Raw genomic sequence first — 19,955 nt, forward strand, 5'->3', positions numbered from 1 at the left:
AGTTTCTGATGGAGACCTTGGATATCCTAATCAAAGTTGAATTTCCTTCATCTAGTTCACAAGGTTTAATCTGATAGTGCTTTTAGGAGTGCATTTCACATTTTCTTGGTAGAGAATGTTCTAGCACTTTTTATTATGTGCTTCTTACACACTGTTTCACAGTATTGTTAAAGATCCCAGATAAATCTGTTACAGGACAAAACCTGTAAAAACTAAAGTTGTTAATGGATTTTTTTCAGGTAGATATAGTATTCTTGTATAAAATTACTTGGGTTTTGTATGTGGTGTGACACTGTGATCCTTGAATTGAAATCTAGCTTGATGTATAGAAGGACTTGCAAAAAATTTGTAGACTGCTGGGTTCATCTTGCTTGCAGCTTTTACCCCTTGTCTGTATGTGACCTTTAGACCAGGGAGCACTAAGCAAACAGTACTAATTATGGTAAGGTGGTTTTATGATACTGTAATAGTTACAGTACTTCAGTTCTAAATCACAATTTATTTATGCATGACTGCTTGGCTTGAAGTTCTCATTTGGCTGTAAATTTTTCTTTTTCAGAAAGCAATCTGCTATCCTGAGCAGTAGACCCACATTAAAGCATGACTGTTCTGTAAAACTCTCACATAGAATCAATTTATTCTATGATGATGATGTGTTTCAGGTGGAGCTAGTAGGATATCTGGTGATAAAATTGTTTAGTAACAGCCAATATCGAGATATTTGAGTGTACACTGACTTTTGTATTCTAATGGTAGTGACTAAAATGTTTCCTAGCAGCTCCAAAAAACAGGTAACATTAAAAATTTTTCCCAGCACATTACCTGCATGCCATGAAAGTACATGGTTAGGTTAGAAATATTTTTTTACAGCATTAAACCATTGCATTTCAGTAGTCTAAAACATTAATGCTTAGCCCAACTTCTTACCTAAGTGTAAAACTAAACATTATCACATTACCTAGGTGAAATGTTAATTAAAACTTAACAAAATAATCCTGGCTCTTTTAGTCAAAGCTTGTCTTTGTATTTGTTTTAGGCAAAGCTAAGACTGTTAAGTATGAGCAGTTTAATCTTATTAGGGAAGTTTTTAATAATTTAACCTGTCTTTTTCAAGAGGACAGGCAGGACTGGTATAAATTAAGAGTATTTGCAAATATTAGAACATTGATATTTGGAATACTGCTAAGACTTTTAGAGCCTAGTAAAGTATTCTTCAAGATACCCTCCTCCACATACATGGACACATAATGAAATTATACAACTGTTTGAAGGTGAGAGCATATTTTTTAAGTATTTGGTAAGACAGCTTGAGTATATAGAGGCCCTGTGAGTGTGCCAGGGAGGGTATAATCATAAGAATATTACCATTTTTAGATAGAGAGATATATATATATACACACACACTGGAGAGACTTGCTGCTCTCTATCATAGTTCGAATGTCATGGACAAAGCAGTAAAAGCATAGGTCAGTCAAAGTCACTCCTTTGTATGTGATTTCAGGCCTTATGTTAATTTCATAGCTCAAGGCTGCTTTAAAAGAAAAAACACAAACAACAAAACAAAAAACAAACCCAGAACAAAAGCAGATGCATGTTAAATTCTCTATACGAAAGAAAAAGACACAAGAAATGTCCTGGTTTTAATATCTTGAACATTGAGAAGTGAGTCTACGGCTTCACTGATGCAGAGTTATTTGGCTGTTGCATAGTTCCTTTTAAAAGAAATTCTGAATTCCAAGCTTATTACCACCTTTGCTTACTAATGTTTTAAAGACATTGCAGCAATTATATTGCATTACAGAAGGGACACTAAATGTGCATTTTTTGGATTTCTTTTCCAGTTAAAGTACATTTAGGTTTGGTAAGAAGTGCTTTGTCTCAGTCTTTCCTCCTTTCCCCTGACATATATACACATGTAGCTATATAGACGTGCATGTACTATAACTAAGGAAAAAAAGGAACACATGCATTTTAAGGAACTGGACTAACTTCAGCTGTACTGTTTAAGTGTGTCTTAACAGTTTCAGTTTTATCAGCTATGGTCTATATTAAATACAGATACTGAAAGGGACTGTCTGGATGTTTTCCACATGGAGAAGGCAGCAATAAAAGAACAGGTTCATCAGAAATAAAAGTATAACTTGCAGCGGTTACACAGATAACCTGAAGTTAAGCATGAAACCCCACTGAAGTGAGTAAAAATTATGCTAAAAGGTTGGCTGAAGTTAAGGGAGGTGAGGAAGGAACATCAGTGATCTGGGGGAGTGCACTAGGTTTGTATTTATGAATAATCCTCAGATTAGATTTGTTTTTATAATCATGAATAGTTCATTTATAAATTCTGAGAAATGGATGATGGAAGAGCCCCCAGCTGGAATAGAGCTTGGTCCCTCTGTCTTCCCTTAAAAAAAACAGGAGATGTTTCCTGTCTTTCCTCCTTGAGGAGTCAGTGAGGTTCTTTGAGAGATTACTAAGGTCTGAGATTGTATCCTAAGAGGAGAGTTGAACACTGAATTTGAAAAATTACTGGAATACTGAATACCTGAAGCCTCCATTATATTCAATAAGCCCATATTTAGTAAGTACTGTGCCTGATGTGAAAACATCTTTGTTGTAGTTGGCATGTACGTAATTAATTACATGACTTGTACATTAATCAATCTTTAAGCCACCACGCCGTGTTCTAGAGAATAGGGTCTAGCTTATCTTTCACTACCTTTGATCAATTATAAAGGAAACATTTTTTCTTATGACGGATGATTGGAAGGCATGTTCTTCATGACCAGTATGTGAAACTACCAGAAAGCTATCGGAATGTGACAGAATGATTAGATTGTAACATTAATACCTTCATTTTTGCCTTCACATTAACTTACCTGTTAAAACATACAAAACAATTTAAAAAGTCAGGGGTGTTTGCAGAAAATTGACTTGCTAAGTTCAGCTAATTAACAACCATGAGAAAAGAATACTGAAACATTAGGCTTATCATGAGAAATAGCAGCTAGATTCCATATTAAAATGTTCATGCAAAATAGATTACACTTTATAACTGTTCTTTTTATCTTTCCTTCAAAATGCTGGCTTCGTTCTGTAAGAAGGGAAATGTTAACCAAGCAAGAGAAGTTTCAGAAATAGCTTCTTCCCAATCAGTGTGCATCTTTAGTACCTCATCTCAAATCCTGCTGTGGTTGAAGAAATATAAATTTCTTCTTGACCTTTTTTATAGTGGTTTTTAGTACAGTATTGGAGTATTTCAAATAATAAACTAAATTTTACAGTAAATCCTCTAAGCTGAGGTGCTGTTACCTTCCTTGTTTTACCAGTGGGCAGTTGGAAAACACATATTGGCCTCAAATGTACACCTCTCCTGATGAAAATTGGGACTTAGAGATTTGATTACTCTTCACTGTCACCCCCAGCCCCAAGACAACTTAACTTTACATATTGGCATTGCTTTTCACATTGACATACTTTTGATCAGTATACACTAACAATTTTGTAAATTGGATCCTTATGTTTCAAGTGACTCTTCTGAAAAGGAGAGACGGGACTGGGACCTGTGAAAAGTTTGGCCACATGAATTGTCTGATGACATGTAGGAGGTTTTTATGGTAGAGTCAAAGATAGAGTTGGTATTTCCAGGACAGCGTTCAACTAACAACATTGAAATCATCCTTCTCCTTACAAACTCTTTGCCTTCTTAGAAGTGAGTCCTTGAAAGAAATTCACCTGCTTATAGCTAATGAAGACAGTATCTTTCTTTGATTCGTAGTTCTGCTTAATCTTCGATCCATGGTACACTGGACTAAATGTGTCTCAAAGGAGAAAATAAAAAGCAATGATAAAATCTAAAAACTGAATTGTCATGTATATAGTCAAAGGAGTGGATTATAACTGTGCAGGGAAAAATCTTTATCCATGCCTTTATTTACTTATTTCAAGGGTTTGATGTGACAAACTTGTACCTTTTTATCTAATACTACAGTATTACAGATTTCAGGCCAAATGGGAAAAGCAAATCCAATATTTGGCTTCCAGTTTACATCTTACATATTTGGAACTTCTTCAAGGGCAGGATAGACATGCAAGTTCAACCTGGTAGTTACACATAGTAATGCTGTTTTCTGGGTTAAGAGATGAAACTTTAGCAACTTAATTTTACAAACATTGTCTACAGCAAGACAGTGCTAATTTCCTATTCATTTGCTATTTTAAACTTGATAAATGTAAACCCTGTGAACTTTAGTTTAAGTCACTCCAGTTTCTCAATGCTCTCAAATGTACACAAGTGTTATGAAAATAATGGCATGTATGTGTTAGAGGTTTCTGAAATTTACGTGTTTTGCTGAAGTGTCAGTTCTGTGTTTTAATAGTGAAACAATGTTTTTTTAATACACATTCACTATAAATCTAAAACTGCATGTGTAATTGAAGTAAAAATATATTGTCATGAATTACTGATTTGGAAAAAAAATTAAAAATCAGCAGTTGTATGATAACATTTTTGTGGATTTTTTCCTGTTTGGATTTTATTTCCTGAAATTAATGAAAGTATTTCCACCTAAGGATGTTCAGAAAGAAGCAAGTCTTAACATATGATATGGAAGAACTTAACAGTTTAGTAATTTCCAGTTTATTAAGGTCTTTAATTGCCCTAAATGATGGTAAGCCAAAACACACAGATTACTTTTGTTTGTCAGTTGTTTTTCAAGAAAACAGCATCCATATTTTGAAAGGAAAAACATAAAAAGCTGTTTTTGAAAGACAGGAATAAGAAAAATACTTTTTCAAAACATAGACAGGTAGGTACATTCTGTAGACATGACTAGGTTGTCTTTCAGGAAAACTCTGTGTAAGCATATAAAGTTACATTCAGGAAAAGTTGTTACAAGTATAATTACGTTACAAGTACAGCATAATCCAAGGCTGTAACAAGTATAATTACGTTACAAGTGCAGCATAATCCAAGGCTGTAACAAGTATAATTACGTTACAAGTGCAGCATAATCCAAGGCTGTAACAAGTATAATTACGTTACAAGTGCAGCATAATCCAAGGCTAGTACACTTTAATTCACCAAGGACTAGTTTGATACTCAAACCTCTTCCAATTCATTACTACAGTTGAGACAGATTTGGTAGCTGTCATTCACAGAAGTTTTAAGAAGATACCTACATTTTGAAATGGAAGCTTACAGGCAGAGATGTGGTTTATATCTGAAGAATTAAATATTTATTAGATTTTCTTACTTTCAAAAAGACATTTTGTTACATTTTAAAATGCTATAAGGAAAAAATTAAATGGTGGCACTAAGTAATAACACATGCTTTTAGGTTTTATTTAATTTCATTGTACACTTTCCAAGTCCCATATTACCAAGTGTTTGTGTTCATTTGTTTTTTAGCTTATTTGCACTAATCTTGATGAACTCAGGGAATTAATCACAAAGATTGAGAATGAACTCAAAGATCTGGAGGACATTAAAAAGAAATCGGTATGTGACATTAAAAGCTTTCTCTTGTATGGGTATAAAACGGTGCCAGTTGTTTGCTGAGGCCTGTCAACCGAAGTTTTTATGCCTATTCAGTAACTGCATGAAGCCTCATAAGGTTAATAACTGGAGACTGTAAGCTTAATCTTTTCTGTATATAGTTCTCTGTTCACAATGTTTTTACAATAAGTAAATTCAGTAACTGTTTTAACACTTTTCACTGCCAAAATAAAATATGGATAGTGCTAATACCTTAGATGGAGTAGTTAATTTCTATTAAATATGTGAGCATTCTTCTGTGAAGACAAACTCTTAACCAACAAGCAGTTACAGGATAGAGTTCTTATATCTGCCTATGCAGTGCTGATCAGATCTTCTTGTGAGCTGACTCTTATGTTGCTTGTTAGGATTCCTAACTCCTTTTGTTTGCAAGTAAGTTATTAAAATTGGCTTTGCTTAATTTTTACTCAAATAGGTTGTACAGGAAAGCATGCTATCTGGCTTTTTGATACCAGATTGAGATACAAATTCTAGCTATGTACACTGGATCACTCAATCTATGCAACTGAAAACCTCAAAAGAGTAATGCTTAGACAAGAGAATCCAACATGTTTGGGATTTTGTAGGAGGCAATGATTCTCATAAAGATGGTGATTAGTTTTAAATACATAAATGGTACTCATTGAAATGGCTTTCTACAGCCAACTCTTCTTATTACTTACTCTTTATTGCAGTTTTGTTTATTAAACCTTCGATAGGCATTTCTGTGGCACTTCTATGATAAAAATGTTGCTTTTTCTATACCTGAGAAACTAGGCTGCTGATTTCTGTGAATGTCTTTAGTTTCATACAGAAACAATTCATTCTTAAATTATGTAAATAGGGGAGAGAGATATGGTAGGTAAGAGGCAATACAAATTAGGACTCTGAAAGACAAATTTCAGTGCAGATACTTAGCATAATAGCTGTTAAAATATCCAAAGGCATAAAAACAGACTTAACTTGAAATTATTTTGTAGCTGCTAAATTGCAGATTGGTTTTATAAGACTGTCAAGAGGTTATCAGAACAATAGCTCAACAATAGAAGAAAAAGCCAAAAATGAGAGTACATGCTGATGTGTCAATAATCTTAATACAGGCGAGACTTTTTAGTCTACTAGTAAAACCACACCAACAAGACTTCTTCAAGGGTAGACAAATGCTAAATATGTCATAATTGCTCTTTGGAGTGAAATCTGATAATGTCATTATGTAAATAAGTTTGATGACTTCAGCAGGAATACTATGTTTAGTTCTAATCACACAGTCTTAAAAAACCCAAACACTTCAGTAGAGCGGAGTTAAAATACAACTTATTCAGCATTCAGAAGCTGTGAGGTAAGAACGATCTTTCTGTGTGCCTGTATAGATCTATCAAATGGAAATTTTATGTAAAGAAGAAATGCTAGGACTAATTGCTGAAAAAGTTGTTATAAGGAGACAGTAAACTATTGATTTTTAAGCAATAATTATCAGGGAAATTTCATATTCACTTGAAATACAAATAAAAAATGTTAGATGACTAGTCAATAAACTTGACTTGCTAAAATGAGGTTTTATTTTCAAGGGAAGTCATTAGAACTTCATTTTTTATGTCTAATGTTCTGTGTAATTACTTCAGATATCTTAAAAACTGGAGGAAATGCAGATTTTCATTCTTTAGCTCTGACACAAATGACAGTGGCAGTTTCAGAAGCATCCAGAATAAAAGGTTGTTTCAGCTTTTCTCAAGTACCTGGTCTACCAAGTAAAAACACTGTTCTAATTTAGTGATGGAAATCTGACCTAATATGATAGGTTACATTAATAGGATGGTATTCATTTTGCTGCTGTTCATGGACTACTTTCTTGTTTTGACCCGAAGATGGTGGTGGTCTTACTACTTCTGGGTAACTTTATTGATTTCTGTTTGCAATAGTGACCTAGATGAAGCCACAGGAATCTTTCTTCTTTGTGACTAACTTCCTTGGTAATTCTAGTTTTAGTAGTTGTTAGCACATGCTAATGAGAAACCCTCAAGGCAAACTTTAAAGCTTATGCTAAAAACTAACATATATTAGAAATAGGGCCTGTCTGATTTATGTTGAGACTTTAAAGCATAACCTTTCTCTTACTCCTAACTGCCCTTTGTTTCCTAGGAGACTATTCTAGAGTACATAAAAGGAAATCCTTCTCCAGAACTTGGAAGTACTGGAGGCTGTAATGAAAGAGCTGAGCTGTAAGACTTCTTTTAACTTGAGTAAACTGTTAATTTTTTTGTAGGTAGTTGGACAGTTTGTATTTGACACTGTTCAGAACATCAGCTTGAGCCAACAAAAGACACGAGAGATTTTTAGCCCAAAGAATTTAGTTTGGCAAGTTAAAAGCAAATTAGCACAAGGTTATGTAATGGAAAGCCATGGGCAATTTTAAGTGTAGGCATTACTACCTGTTTCTTCTGAAAAATGAAAGAATAAACCTGTTGGAAAGGATTTTCACTGTTTGGTTCTGTATTTTTTGTACATCTGTATTGTCTTTTGAGTTAGCTGTGACTAATAGTTTTACATTTAAAACATCTTGCACTTTTGCTTGATTACTGGTGAGTTTGTTGTAACAATTATGAGATTTCCCTTGTGCCAGTTTGCCATAATTGTTTAGAAAGGAAAATTAAAATGACCATAGTTCTTCAATATTTTTTTAAACAGAAGTTCAACTCAGTCTTGGTGTTATCACATACTAGACTGCTTTGCTCTTGAACTGTAGCCACAGTTCTGAAGCAAGGCTGCAATTTCACATAGCCTTTCGACTGAATAAGCCAAAACTGCTGCCAAATAAATAGTTCCTCCTCCCGGTGTCTCTGGCACTCTTGTTTTTATATATAGATAGACAGATGGATGTACTCACAGCTTATATTTTCTGTGCTACCCCATGAGAGAGGGTAGCAAAGTGCTCAGCTGCATGGTGATAGAGTTAGTCTGTGATAAACCTGACGACTTTTTTACTGTTGTTGAGGTGTTTGTAACCCAGAGCAGTTTTCTAGTGCAATTTATCATGCAGTTGCACAAATATCTGCACTTGTATTCTGCCACAGTTTGAGGGGTCACTCTAAGAACAGGAATGAACACCTGGGGGCAAAAGGCAGTGGGACTGCTTTTGACAGGAAAAGTGCCATTTTCTGGCAGGTGAAATTGTATGTTATTTTAAAAACAGGAGTGCTCTGAAAAGTCTATCCCTTCAGCTACTAAACAGTTCTTCTCCTTACCATCTACTACATTTCTAGAGGGAGAGGAGAGAATAAGTTAGTCGGATTTACTATTTGAGTGCCTGACTGGAAATCAGAAAGCGGGAGGTACAGAAAGGGGACTTGAAGGACTTGAATCTAATGCTCTGTGCACTGTCTGGCAAAAAGATGGCGGTGACTTCCTAAGGAATGTCTAAGCTAGAATATCTTCTAGCTTCTGTACGTTCCTTAGGACATCTGAAGTGATATTCATTTTAAAGCAATGTAACTAAAAAATAGAGTAAAAATGGAATGAATAGAAAAAACAAAGAATTTACAGTAATAAACAGATTCTAGTAAAAATCATATCTGTTTAGTTGGTAATACTGACATAGGTAAAATGTTGGGAAAGTCACAAGCAGTCAGTAGAAAATTATAAATCTGAAGTAGAACATATTGGCTAAAAACTCTATTGAGATTTTATTGCATTTTTACCTTGTTTGCTGAAAATTTAGACTGTATATATAAGCATGGCAGTTCAGTTGAATGTGACTCTGAGAAATTTCTTACAACTAGCAAACTGATCAAGACATGCAAAGTAGCCTAATTCCACTTGAAAATCTATTTGCAACGATACAAATGAAAAACAAATTTTGACAACCGTGATAGTGAAGCATTCATCTAAGTTTTCTATATAATATATGAAATCTATTTTATGAGAAGAGATGGTGAAGTAGCACCTGTCAGTTTCTGATAGAAACTATCAGTTTCTAATATTTTGAATCCCATTTTTCTTGTTGTCTTCTGTGTCAGGTAAAATCAGTGGGAGTTGCAGGGTGAATGGAAATCTTTTTACTGCCTTTTAGATAATCAGCTTCTCTTGTAATCTGAAGTCACTTTTTTCTGTGAAACTGTTAATTAAATTATTATTTAAGTTGTACGTATTTAACTGTTGCATATCATAGCAGAACTTGATTTTTTTAAAAGAAAAAATCCTTTCTTGCCATTTTGTAGTATGAAACTGACAGGATTTCAGATACTTGTATCAAATAACTTTGGGCTTTTTTGCAGAATGCCATTTTGCAAGCTGACTTTGTCGTGAGCATGTTCATTGTAAAATGAACTGGCTTTTGACAAGGGCAATTAATTCTAGACCCTGTCCTGATTATGTTAAAGCATAGATTGTCTTGTAGAGAACATAAACATTGGAAGTTTCCTTGTTTACTGAAATGTAAGACTTTATTTTGGTAGTGCCATTGGATTTGAGTCATTCCCTGCAAGTCTGATTGGTAAGTGTGTAGCTGTCTGGGGAGTGAGAAGGTAGCTCCCTGTAGGAAGAGAAGTGAGAGAAAGGTGAGAAGAAGGAGAATTACTTAGTCAAAGGACACTATCCAAGTTCATGGCTAATTAGGGTTTGGAGAAAATGCATCAAAGATTTTATTTTTTTGCAGAGGTCTGTTACACTCTGTTGTAAAAAAACACTCTTCATAAAAATGTAAAAACCTCCTTTATAAAGCTTTTGGGTTCTGCCATCTTCTAATGTTGTTCCTGAACATTTTAATTAGACAGTCATACTTGTCAAGACAGGTGAATGTCTGTCTGTGTTTGGGAGTGGATGTATTTTTTATGCAGATGAGTCAGGAGGGCTAAAAACAAACAGGTTTTCTCCTGTTCTAAGGGCATATTACCTGCGGAAATGTCTTTCAAGTGCACTTAAAGATTCAATTAAACCCACAGGTTCAAGTAAAAAATATTTAAAACCTCAGGCATAAATCAATTTTTAGGATATTGAGCTATCCAAAGGATTACATTGGGCTGGGATGGAACATAGTATTTTCTGTGTCTGCTTTTTTTTTTTTCATGTTCCAAACAGGCAGCTTTTAAATGTATTCATAGAAAGTGGAAGTATCTAAACTAAGAGAAGAGACTGTTTTCTGGGGGTTTTTTTGTTAATTTGCTACACTTTACTTAAAAAAATGTTAATATATGGCAAAAAATAATGCAAAATGGCTCATTTACTGAATCAGTTTATAAAATATTTCTTCTGTGTACACTAAAGAAATGGAAAATATTGCCATATGTTTGAAAACATTCAGTAGTGAAACTGTTTTTAGACAAGTCTCTACAGGGACTTCCCAAGAACGCTCAGTAGAATTGATGTAGCCATCAAAAATAGATTAGGACTTTTACTAATATTTTAGTGAATCGAACCTCAACTTTACAAACAAAGTGGAAAAAAATCACTGTCTCTTCTCATTTGGGCCTGGTGGAAACCTTAATATTACTGGGTTCAGTCATCTTCACTTTTTTGCAGGAGGTAGACTTCCTTCTTCTCATTCCTCTCTTCTCTTCTTCTGGCCTCTTCCCCCACTCCTGAGAAAAATGTGTACCATGCTTGAGGCTTTTGCATGTAGAAGTTTTTAGTTATACTTGTTTTCATCTGTATTACTGTTTATGTAAATGTACATGTAAACAACTAGATGTCTCTATGACAGTTTTGCCATAGAGGTACTACTGTATGTTCAGACCATTTCACAGTGCTTTGGATTTTGGTCACTTAGTATATTACTTTGAAAAAAATTAAGGCATTCCTGTCACCACATAGTCTGAGAAACCTGTGTTTGCATGCACGTTCACAGATTTAAACTGCAGATGAAGAGATTCTTATTCCAATAAATAATTAGGATAACAGAATTTAATAGACCTGCTTGAAGTCTTTCAGCTGAAACATTTTCATTTTCAGCTTAGTTTCTGTGTTACTGTGCGTTTTTGTCTGTAATGTATCTAACATACTCTGTTTTTCCATTCTTTGTCCCAAGAACTTGATTTGTACTGAAGTCACTTCCTGTCATTGCTTCTCTCTGGCTTGCCTGCATCTTTTAAAAACACTGATATAAGCCCAAGACATTGAGTTTTGAGTCTGAAATTTACAAATTTACATCCATGCAGTGTCTTCTGAGAAGAGATTGAGCATGTGGAGCTTTTGGAAATCCAACAGCTTTTTAGTTGTCAGCCAGCTATTTAGTTGGATAATGTGAATAAATAAAGCCAATTTTAGGCTTCAAATTTTGAAATCTTCTCCACAATAATTACATTTTATTTTCTGTTATTTCTGTCTTCTGATTTTTTAGCTAACTTCCAATTTTTTGTCCCAGTCTTCAGCTTTTCTTAGCTCCTCCAGTATCATCTTTTTCTGTCTTTATTGTCTAGTTTTTTCACAACTATTTTATCTTAGCTTCCCATGATCCTTCATGCCTTCTCTTGTGAGGCTAGCCCTCCAATAAATGTTTGCTAAGAACCTTTCCTTAACCCACTTTTATCATGTACCTTCCTACAGTTCCAAAAGTGAAAGTGTGGATTCTACATCAAAGATATGAATGTGTACTCATATTTAATCTGGGACCTTTTTGTCATAAAGACACTACTGTAAATTCAGAACACTTCACAGTGCTTTGGATTTTGTTCAGTTAGTATATTATTTTGAAAAAGTTGTTGAAGGCATTTCTGTCCCCACACAGTTATTACAAAACAGCTGTTTAAGATGTTCAGCTGAAGAATAGAGAAATAATGTATATCCAGAGTTAAGAAGATGCAAAATTCAGCTATATGGAAGGCAGTTAAGTGAGATCCAGAACAACTTAAAAACCATAACTTTTTTTATAAATAGTTTAGGATACTACATACTTCTGTGACTCATGAAGAAACTGGATGTGTAGGTTATTTAATATCTTGAAGCTTTTTTAAGGAAGATTAAAATGTGACAGTTCAGTGATGGATAATTTCACCTTTCTGAGTTAGACTCAAAAAGATAGTAAGATCATGCTGATAATAAACTTTCTCCTGTTTTTGTGCTTTATATCTTCAAAATAAATGTGGTAGATTGATCAACACAATGATGATCATGTAGTAATTTTGTGTAAGGAAAACACACAGAACATGTGACTAAATGGCTGAATGAAAAGTCATTTCATCGTAATGAGTTATGAGATAAAGACACTCTTGGTAGCAAGAAATTTATTGGTGTTTTTTACTTCATTTGTTTGCAATGCTTAATAAAAGTATGGGATACCATTTTAGGATATAGCATGGTGTGATGGGATATCTAGGTCATGGAAGTGCAAGCTCAAGTCTTTAAAAAAAAGTTTGAGGGCTGATAAAAGATTATAGCTTTTCATTAATTGCTGATAAATGCTTAAAGATAAAATTTATTAAAGATGTCATAAGTGAATTTCTTTTATAATATACTACAAATAATTCTTACTGACTATATTCAGTCCCAGTCTTCAAATAACATATAATCACAGAATAGTTTGGTTGGAAGGGACCTTAAAGACCATCTAGTTCCAACCCCCCAGCCATTGGGAGGGACATCTTCCAGTGGCCGAGGTTGCTCAAAGCCCCGTCCAGCCTGGCCTTGAGCACTGCCAGGGATGGGGCATCCACAGCTCCTCTGGGCAGCCTGTTCCACTGCCTTATCAGAGGTTAGCTGTTGATAGATATTTATAATATTCAGAATGACATTGCTGAAGGTAAAATACAAGATACTGACTTTCAGGAACTTTTACGGAAAAGTAGAAGATAACTCTAAGCATTTTGAAAATGAAAACACTTTCGATTATACATGAGTTTGTATAGTAGGAATACATAATCTCATCATACATTCTTAATCAAAACTGCCGTTGAAGTAAGTGTCTGAAATCTTACTCTTTGGCCCACAAATTGGTTAATAAGAATGTTCAATATCAATCCACATCAGAATTGAAAAAGTTATCAATCTCTTTTCTTTAGGTATCTGATGTCCAAAGCAGCTGGAGATCACCAACTCCCTCTCTGTGTGACATCACTAGAAAACGCTAGACTGGTGATGTCACACATACCACAGAACCCCGCTGCAGAATGGAGCAGGCCTATTAAGGGTAAGGTAAGTTGTCTCCCTCCACCACCACCCCTTTTTAACAATATTGCATGGTTTTATAAGATTTATAATTTTCTTTGTTTTATGTCCCTGGGATATAAAGTAAAGATGAAAGAAAATCTTATAAAACTGCATAATATTGTGGTTGTGTGTGTGTTTATTTAAAAACAAAAAAAACCCTCCCCTAAAAAGTTCAGTCCTTACCCCGTATATCCATATCCTGGCTCCAGTCTGCTTTGGGGTTCCATGATGAGTATGCCAGAATAGTGTATGTTGAGGCATCACGGAGAGTGGAGTCAGCATTTCCTGGCTGCTCTGGATGTCAGAAACCTTATTTTAAAAGGTAAGTTTTCAGTGATAAATGTGTTGAATGTCTCTCTCTGTTTATATGGAAACATTCAGCATATTACTAAAATCTATTTTTATTGTGTTTGCATTTTTAAAATACACTTGTAAATTAACACAGCTGAAAGTCTCATTTTATACTTGTCTTCTGTCTAGGACTTTTTTCTCTTTTGTACGGTTGTCAATTCCTTACATTGTGTTTCCAGACAAAGATAGCATTTTGTTTGTAACTACCTGGAACAAGACGGTAACTAAGTTCTGTTTAACATCTTTAACAGTGATCTGGATGAGGGGGATCAAGTGCACTCTCAGTAAGTTTGCGGACACCACCAAGTTGGTAGGGAGTGTTGATCTGCAGGAAGACAGGAAGGCTCTGCAGAGGGATCTGGACATGCCGGACCGATGGGCCGAGGCCAGCTGGATGAGGTTCAAGAAGGCTCCGTGCCGGGTCCTGCACCAGCCCCACACAGCGCTACAGGCTGGGGCAGAGCGGCTGGAAAGGGCCTGGTGGGAAAGGGCCTGGGGGTGCTGGTCGGCAGCCGGCTGGGCATGAGCCAGCAGTGTGCCCAGGTGGCCAAGGAGGCCAGCAGCACCCTGGCTTGTGTCAGGAGCAGTGTGGCCAGCAGGGCAAGGGAAGGGACTGTCCCCCTGCACTGGGCACTGGTGAGGCTGCACCTCGAACCCTGTGTTCAGGTTTGGGCCCCTCACTGCAGGAGGGATGTAGAGGGGCTGCAGCGTGTCCAGGGAAGGGCAAGGGGCTGGGGAAGGGGAGGAGCAGCTGAGGGAACTGGGGTTGTTTAGCCTGGAGAGGAGGAGGCTCAGGGGAGACCTTACTGCTGTCTACTACCTGAAAGGAGGTTGTAGGCAGGTGGGAGTGGGTCTCTCCTCCCAGGTAACAAGGGAGAGGACAAGAGGAAATGTCTTCAAGTTGTGCCACGGGAGGTTTATATTGGATATTAGGAAACATTTCTTCACCGAAAGCATGGTCAAGCATTGGAACAGGCTGCTGAGGGAGGTATTCGGGTGGAGTCACCATCCCTGGGGATATTTAAAAGACATGTAGATGCAGCACTTAGGGGTGTGGTTTAGTGGTGAACTTGGCAGGGCTAGGCTAACGATTGGACTTGATAATGTTAAAGGTTTTCTCCAACCTAAATAATTCTATGATTCTAGAAGTCAGATCCAAGGTATAGAAGCAGTTGTACTGGGAATGTGAATTACAGATCACATAAGAACATAACTGAGTACACACCCAAGTTATGTACTGGATATTTCTATTTAAATAATCAGTTAGGAATGCAGGCTGTCATCAGACTTAGAATTTGCTCAAGTAAATTGAAGAAGAACAGTTTCTTCACACATCTGTTAAGACCAAGCTCTTCAGTGGTAGAGAAAGACTTGTTTTTACATCTGAAGTACTGTCTTGGGTTGATGTAATTGCATAATTTTAGTTCATGTCTACTAACAAAAACCTGCTGGATTCCAGAAGGCAGTGCATACAGATCTCCATTTCTCCAGATGCTTGTTGACAAGAGGACTGAACTGCAGGGCTGTAATAGCTATTCCTGTATAGTAACCCTGCTGTTTCACTAAACCATTCCTGGTGGGATTTTTTTTGAACTGTATTTTGACGACTAAGAGTGGAACAGTCATGGCTATTCTGTGGTCAGTTCCTTCTCCGCTGCCATTATGTTGCATTCGATTAGTTAGTTAACCCATAACATCAGATCATACTCAGAGGTTTTTGTCTTTCATTGTAAGGAACTCTGCAGTACTTGAAAGGGACATTTGAAGATCTCCCCACCTTGAAGCAGGGCTATTGTCAGTGCTTCATTAAGCATCCATAACCCGATTAGCCACCTTCTGAAAACCAGAAGGAGAGAATGGCAATTCAACAGCTTCTCTGCACAACCTGTTCTAATGCCATGTGTTTCTGATGCAAATATACTTTTAAGGTCCAGCCTGAACTCCTAGGCTTCAGTTTGTAGCTCTTCTCCTGTATTATGTTATTCAGTATTACTGAAAAGAACTTGCAACACAGACATCTGTAAAGGCAGGTTTATTATCTGTAGAAATTAGTAGGTAGCTGTGTAATGCTCAAGTAGGGAGTTAAGTCATACCGTTATCAATTCTTGATTTGCTTTCCACCCCCACCACCCCCCACCACCCCACTGGAAAAAAAGCAAGACTGTGTTAGAGAATAAAATTGCATAGGAAATAAAATGCTGGATTTTGTAGTGATGTATCTTAAGGTTATAGAATCTTTCTTTATGTCCTTTTTTATTGTTGTAATTTTTAAGGAATCGTAGAATAACAGCATATAATTTGTGTAACATCTGGGCTTTGCAGAAATCTTTTTTGCACAGAATTCTGGTTTGCACAGAAAACCAACTGAACCAAAATAATTTTTAAAAGTTAGGAATTTTTTTTCAGTCTTTTGGCCCATGTTTGTTATGTGTCCTGACTGTTTCTGAGGGAAGAAAATTCTTGTCATGGCTTAAAATTGTGTGTTTCCACTAACAGCTTTATCATCAATTCCTAAGCCCCCCCAGTAAGAAAAATCAGTAATTGAGATACAAAGAAATAATTAATTTACATTTTCTTAAGAAAATCATGTTGCTATAATACTTGCATTAAAATTATTTGGAAGCAAATGTGGATTTTTCCAGAGATTATATCCAGAGGACACTGATTTTTATTAAAAACTAGCTCTGGAATTCAGGGGGCAGGGGTGGGGGTTTTATGGTTATTTTTTTGTTCAGTTTTGTAAGCAAGGATAGTGACTTGTATGTATTCTTCTTTGAAGGCAGTAAAGTCTTGAAGTCTGCTATTGATGACATTTTCCTTGCATCTGGCTATTCAATGCATAATACAGTTATCACTTCAAGTTTACTCAGTGGTCAGCTGATATTTATCTGGCTCATCTTACTCTTTTTCTTACTTTTTTTCCTACTTAAGCCAAGATTTTAGCCTTATTTAAAGATGAGTTCTCAGAAATTAATAATTTTTGTTGTGTTTACTCTGTAGTATTTTTTCATATCTTTTGAAGACTGTTTTCACACATTCCATTTTTTGCTCTATCAAATGTATGTACAGCATTTCTGTATCCTGACAGTAGTGCCATGTAGAAGAATGACTGCAGAAGCGTGGCCTTAGAATCTCTGAAGATCTGCACAATCCAGGCCTGGTATTAGAATAGGCCTGTAATCAGAACTGTACTGAAGTTGCTGTGCTGAAGATAACAAGAAAGGTGGCCTTGAGCTATTCTTGAGTCCTGAGACCAAGTAATTACGTTGTGCCAACAGGCCGTGGCTGTAACAAGCTACAGCTGCTGGGAAAGCAGGTGCAGGGCCAAGAAAGATAGGGAGCGGTATGGGAAAATAGGGAGTAACAAACTACAAGGCTGCAGCACAGCAACACAATTAGCTACATGGATAGAATGCTCATTTTAGTCATGATAATTAGGGGTGTGAGAACCGCGCGCGTTTAGAGACTACTAACCAATTATTATATTTCTGCTTTACGAATATGCATGTGTATCGGCTCTATGTAAGTAGTGTTAGAAACTAATAAAGTTGAGCAAGATGCATAACTCATATTGAGCGTCTTCTTGACTCCAGCAAACCCTTCTTCCAACAGTGCCATTGTTGATTTTTGCCATTTTGATTTTTGTTTTGATACAATCCACTAATACTGTGTAGTATATAAACTAATTGTTTTAAAACTGTCTATGAAATGTTTTGTATATCTTAAAATAGATATAAATCTGTGCATGTAATATTCTTTATATGTTAGCCATTAATTCTGATGACTGCTAACATTAGGAGGTGATACCAAATGCCTTCATAGGCTACAGTATACACAGGGGCTGTTTTCTGTTGCAGTGTTCAATGGCAGGTTTTATGCTGCAGTGCATTACATGTGCAAATATTATTGGCCACAAATGAAGGATATCAGAATACAGTTTGCTGACTTGTCTGTGTGCTCAAGACTAACCATTATGTGGTAATGTGGCATAATTTCTTGCTTAAAATCTTCGCTTTTGTAATTTTAATTGAAGAATGACAAGTAGCTATTTGCTTTGCTAGGTAACATGTAAGTGGTTATTGAAACAGAGCAAGGTCTTAAAAAGATTAGTCAGGATGAGTTTGGTACAATGTTCTGGGTGATGCTCTGTTTGTGTTGAGAAAGGAACAAATAATAAGAAAAGGTTCCACTGACAATGTTAAAGTAAAGGGATACACCACTGAGGATGTTAAAGTAAAGGGATGTACTCTGAATAATTAGAAAAGATAAGGTGGGCACCTGAAGGAGATAAGGAGACCATGGGTCAGGAAATTGTTGAACAAAGAAAGCTGAAAGGTTTACTCCACCTAGATCCCACCTACTATGAATAGAATTATTTGTTAGGTGTTGAAATCAAATGAATATAGCTTCTTTTTCTTGCAGAATCAGGCTTTTTACTGCCTTACATCCTCTCTGACAAGGCAGGAGATAAAATGCTCATTTATGTAAAATGCACAGAATTAGTAAAGTGGCAGAAGTACTAGAGTATACCACATCTCTTTTTGTAGCTGTTATACATATATGCATTGTTCAGTCTTTTATGTAATAAACTACAGAACAAAGTTTTGAGAAGAAATATTTATAAGGGGTATCTAAGAGAGTTAGGAAATGTGTTCTGCCGTATTACGGCCACCACAGTCGCACTGTATATATGTATATACATGCTAGTTATTTCCCAGTGTCTTTTTATCCTCATTCAGCTTTTCCAGACTTACTAATTCTTCATAGAAGACCATAAGATTATATACAAAGAAAATCATATAAATTTGAGTTAAAAGCTTAAAGCTTTTATGTTGGAAAACTAGTCTTTTCTGTGTAGCCTGTTACTTCATAAATTTACTTCATAAATGACCAATTTGCAAAACTTTTTAAAAAACCCTTTGTCTAGAATTCTAGAAATAAAAGAATGTAATGCAAAACCTGTGTGGCTTTTATCCCTGAAAACTGTAGCAAATTATTTTTGTAAATAATAATGATATAAATGATATCACTTACATTAAATGAGGTTGTGGTAAGATTTTCTGTGAAATTTTATCTGTATCTTAAAAATGTACATACATGGTTGGTTTCCCTGACCTGAATGGATTACTGCTTATGTCTGTTACTCATTTAAGTAATTTTAAACACATGGTGTGTTTGTAGGTTTCTGCTTCAGTTTTAAGTTTGACCCGTAAAAAGTGAACATCCTTGCATTTTTAACTCGGACATTATCTCTTTATATTATTAAAAAAGAAAAGTATTGATGTCTTATACAGGTTGAGGGTGGATGTTACTGTGAAACTTAATATTGTCTTCCACTTGTTTTCCTCCATATGCTGTGTTAGTTACAAGGATTATTGTACTACTAATACAATATAGCAAGATTCAGGTCTAATGCAATGATAAATAAATGGTACTTATGTTTGCAGGGAAGATGGTACCACCGGAAGCAAGCAGTAAAGGAATTGCATGGTACATTGATGAGACTGCTTAATGAACTGTTACCATGGGAACCAAAGCTAATGAAAGCATTTCAAAGAAACAGGTAATTAGCTGCTCATTTTTTTAACAATAGTGCATGGGATGGAAAACAGAACAAAATTCACCTTCTAAAGGTTAGTAAGTTGGCTTCTCACATAAATGAAATGAAAATACTTTGAGGAGAGGAGTGAGGCACTGGAAGTGCTTTAGCAAGTTAGGCAGCTGCTTGAATGTTAAGTGTGAAGGAATCAGATTACACAGGTTGTGCAGAACTAATGCTGAAAAGTGTAAAAGGTATTGTGTTTAATAAAAGGCCCAACAACATAGTGCTAAATACAGTAAATGGGTAGGACTACTAAGTGTTTGTTCCTTAGTAGCTTATTATGGATATAATGCATGAAATAAAATCCTTGTTTGGAAATTTAGGATGTTGTTG

The 19,955-nt window shown here is 35.7% G+C and overlaps 1 protein-coding gene across 1 annotated transcript in view; it reads left to right on the forward strand.

The window, feature by feature from the left end:
• The window catches only part of KIAA2026 (KIAA2026 ortholog), a 58,839-nt gene that overhangs the window by 24,076 nt on the left and 14,808 nt on the right, over positions 1-19,955 (forward strand). Inside the window, 2 exon segments of the mRNA XM_056324334.1 lie at positions 5,408-5,497; positions 19,468-19,583. Of these exon segments, the coding sequence (XP_056180309.1) occupies positions 5,408-5,497; positions 19,468-19,583 (206 nt within the window).

The sequence above is a fragment of the Falco biarmicus genome, chromosome Z (assembly GCF_023638135.1).
Source record: "Falco biarmicus isolate bFalBia1 chromosome Z, bFalBia1.pri, whole genome shotgun sequence".
In the NCBI taxonomy this organism is placed as follows: domain Eukaryota; kingdom Metazoa; phylum Chordata; class Aves; order Falconiformes; family Falconidae; genus Falco; species Falco biarmicus.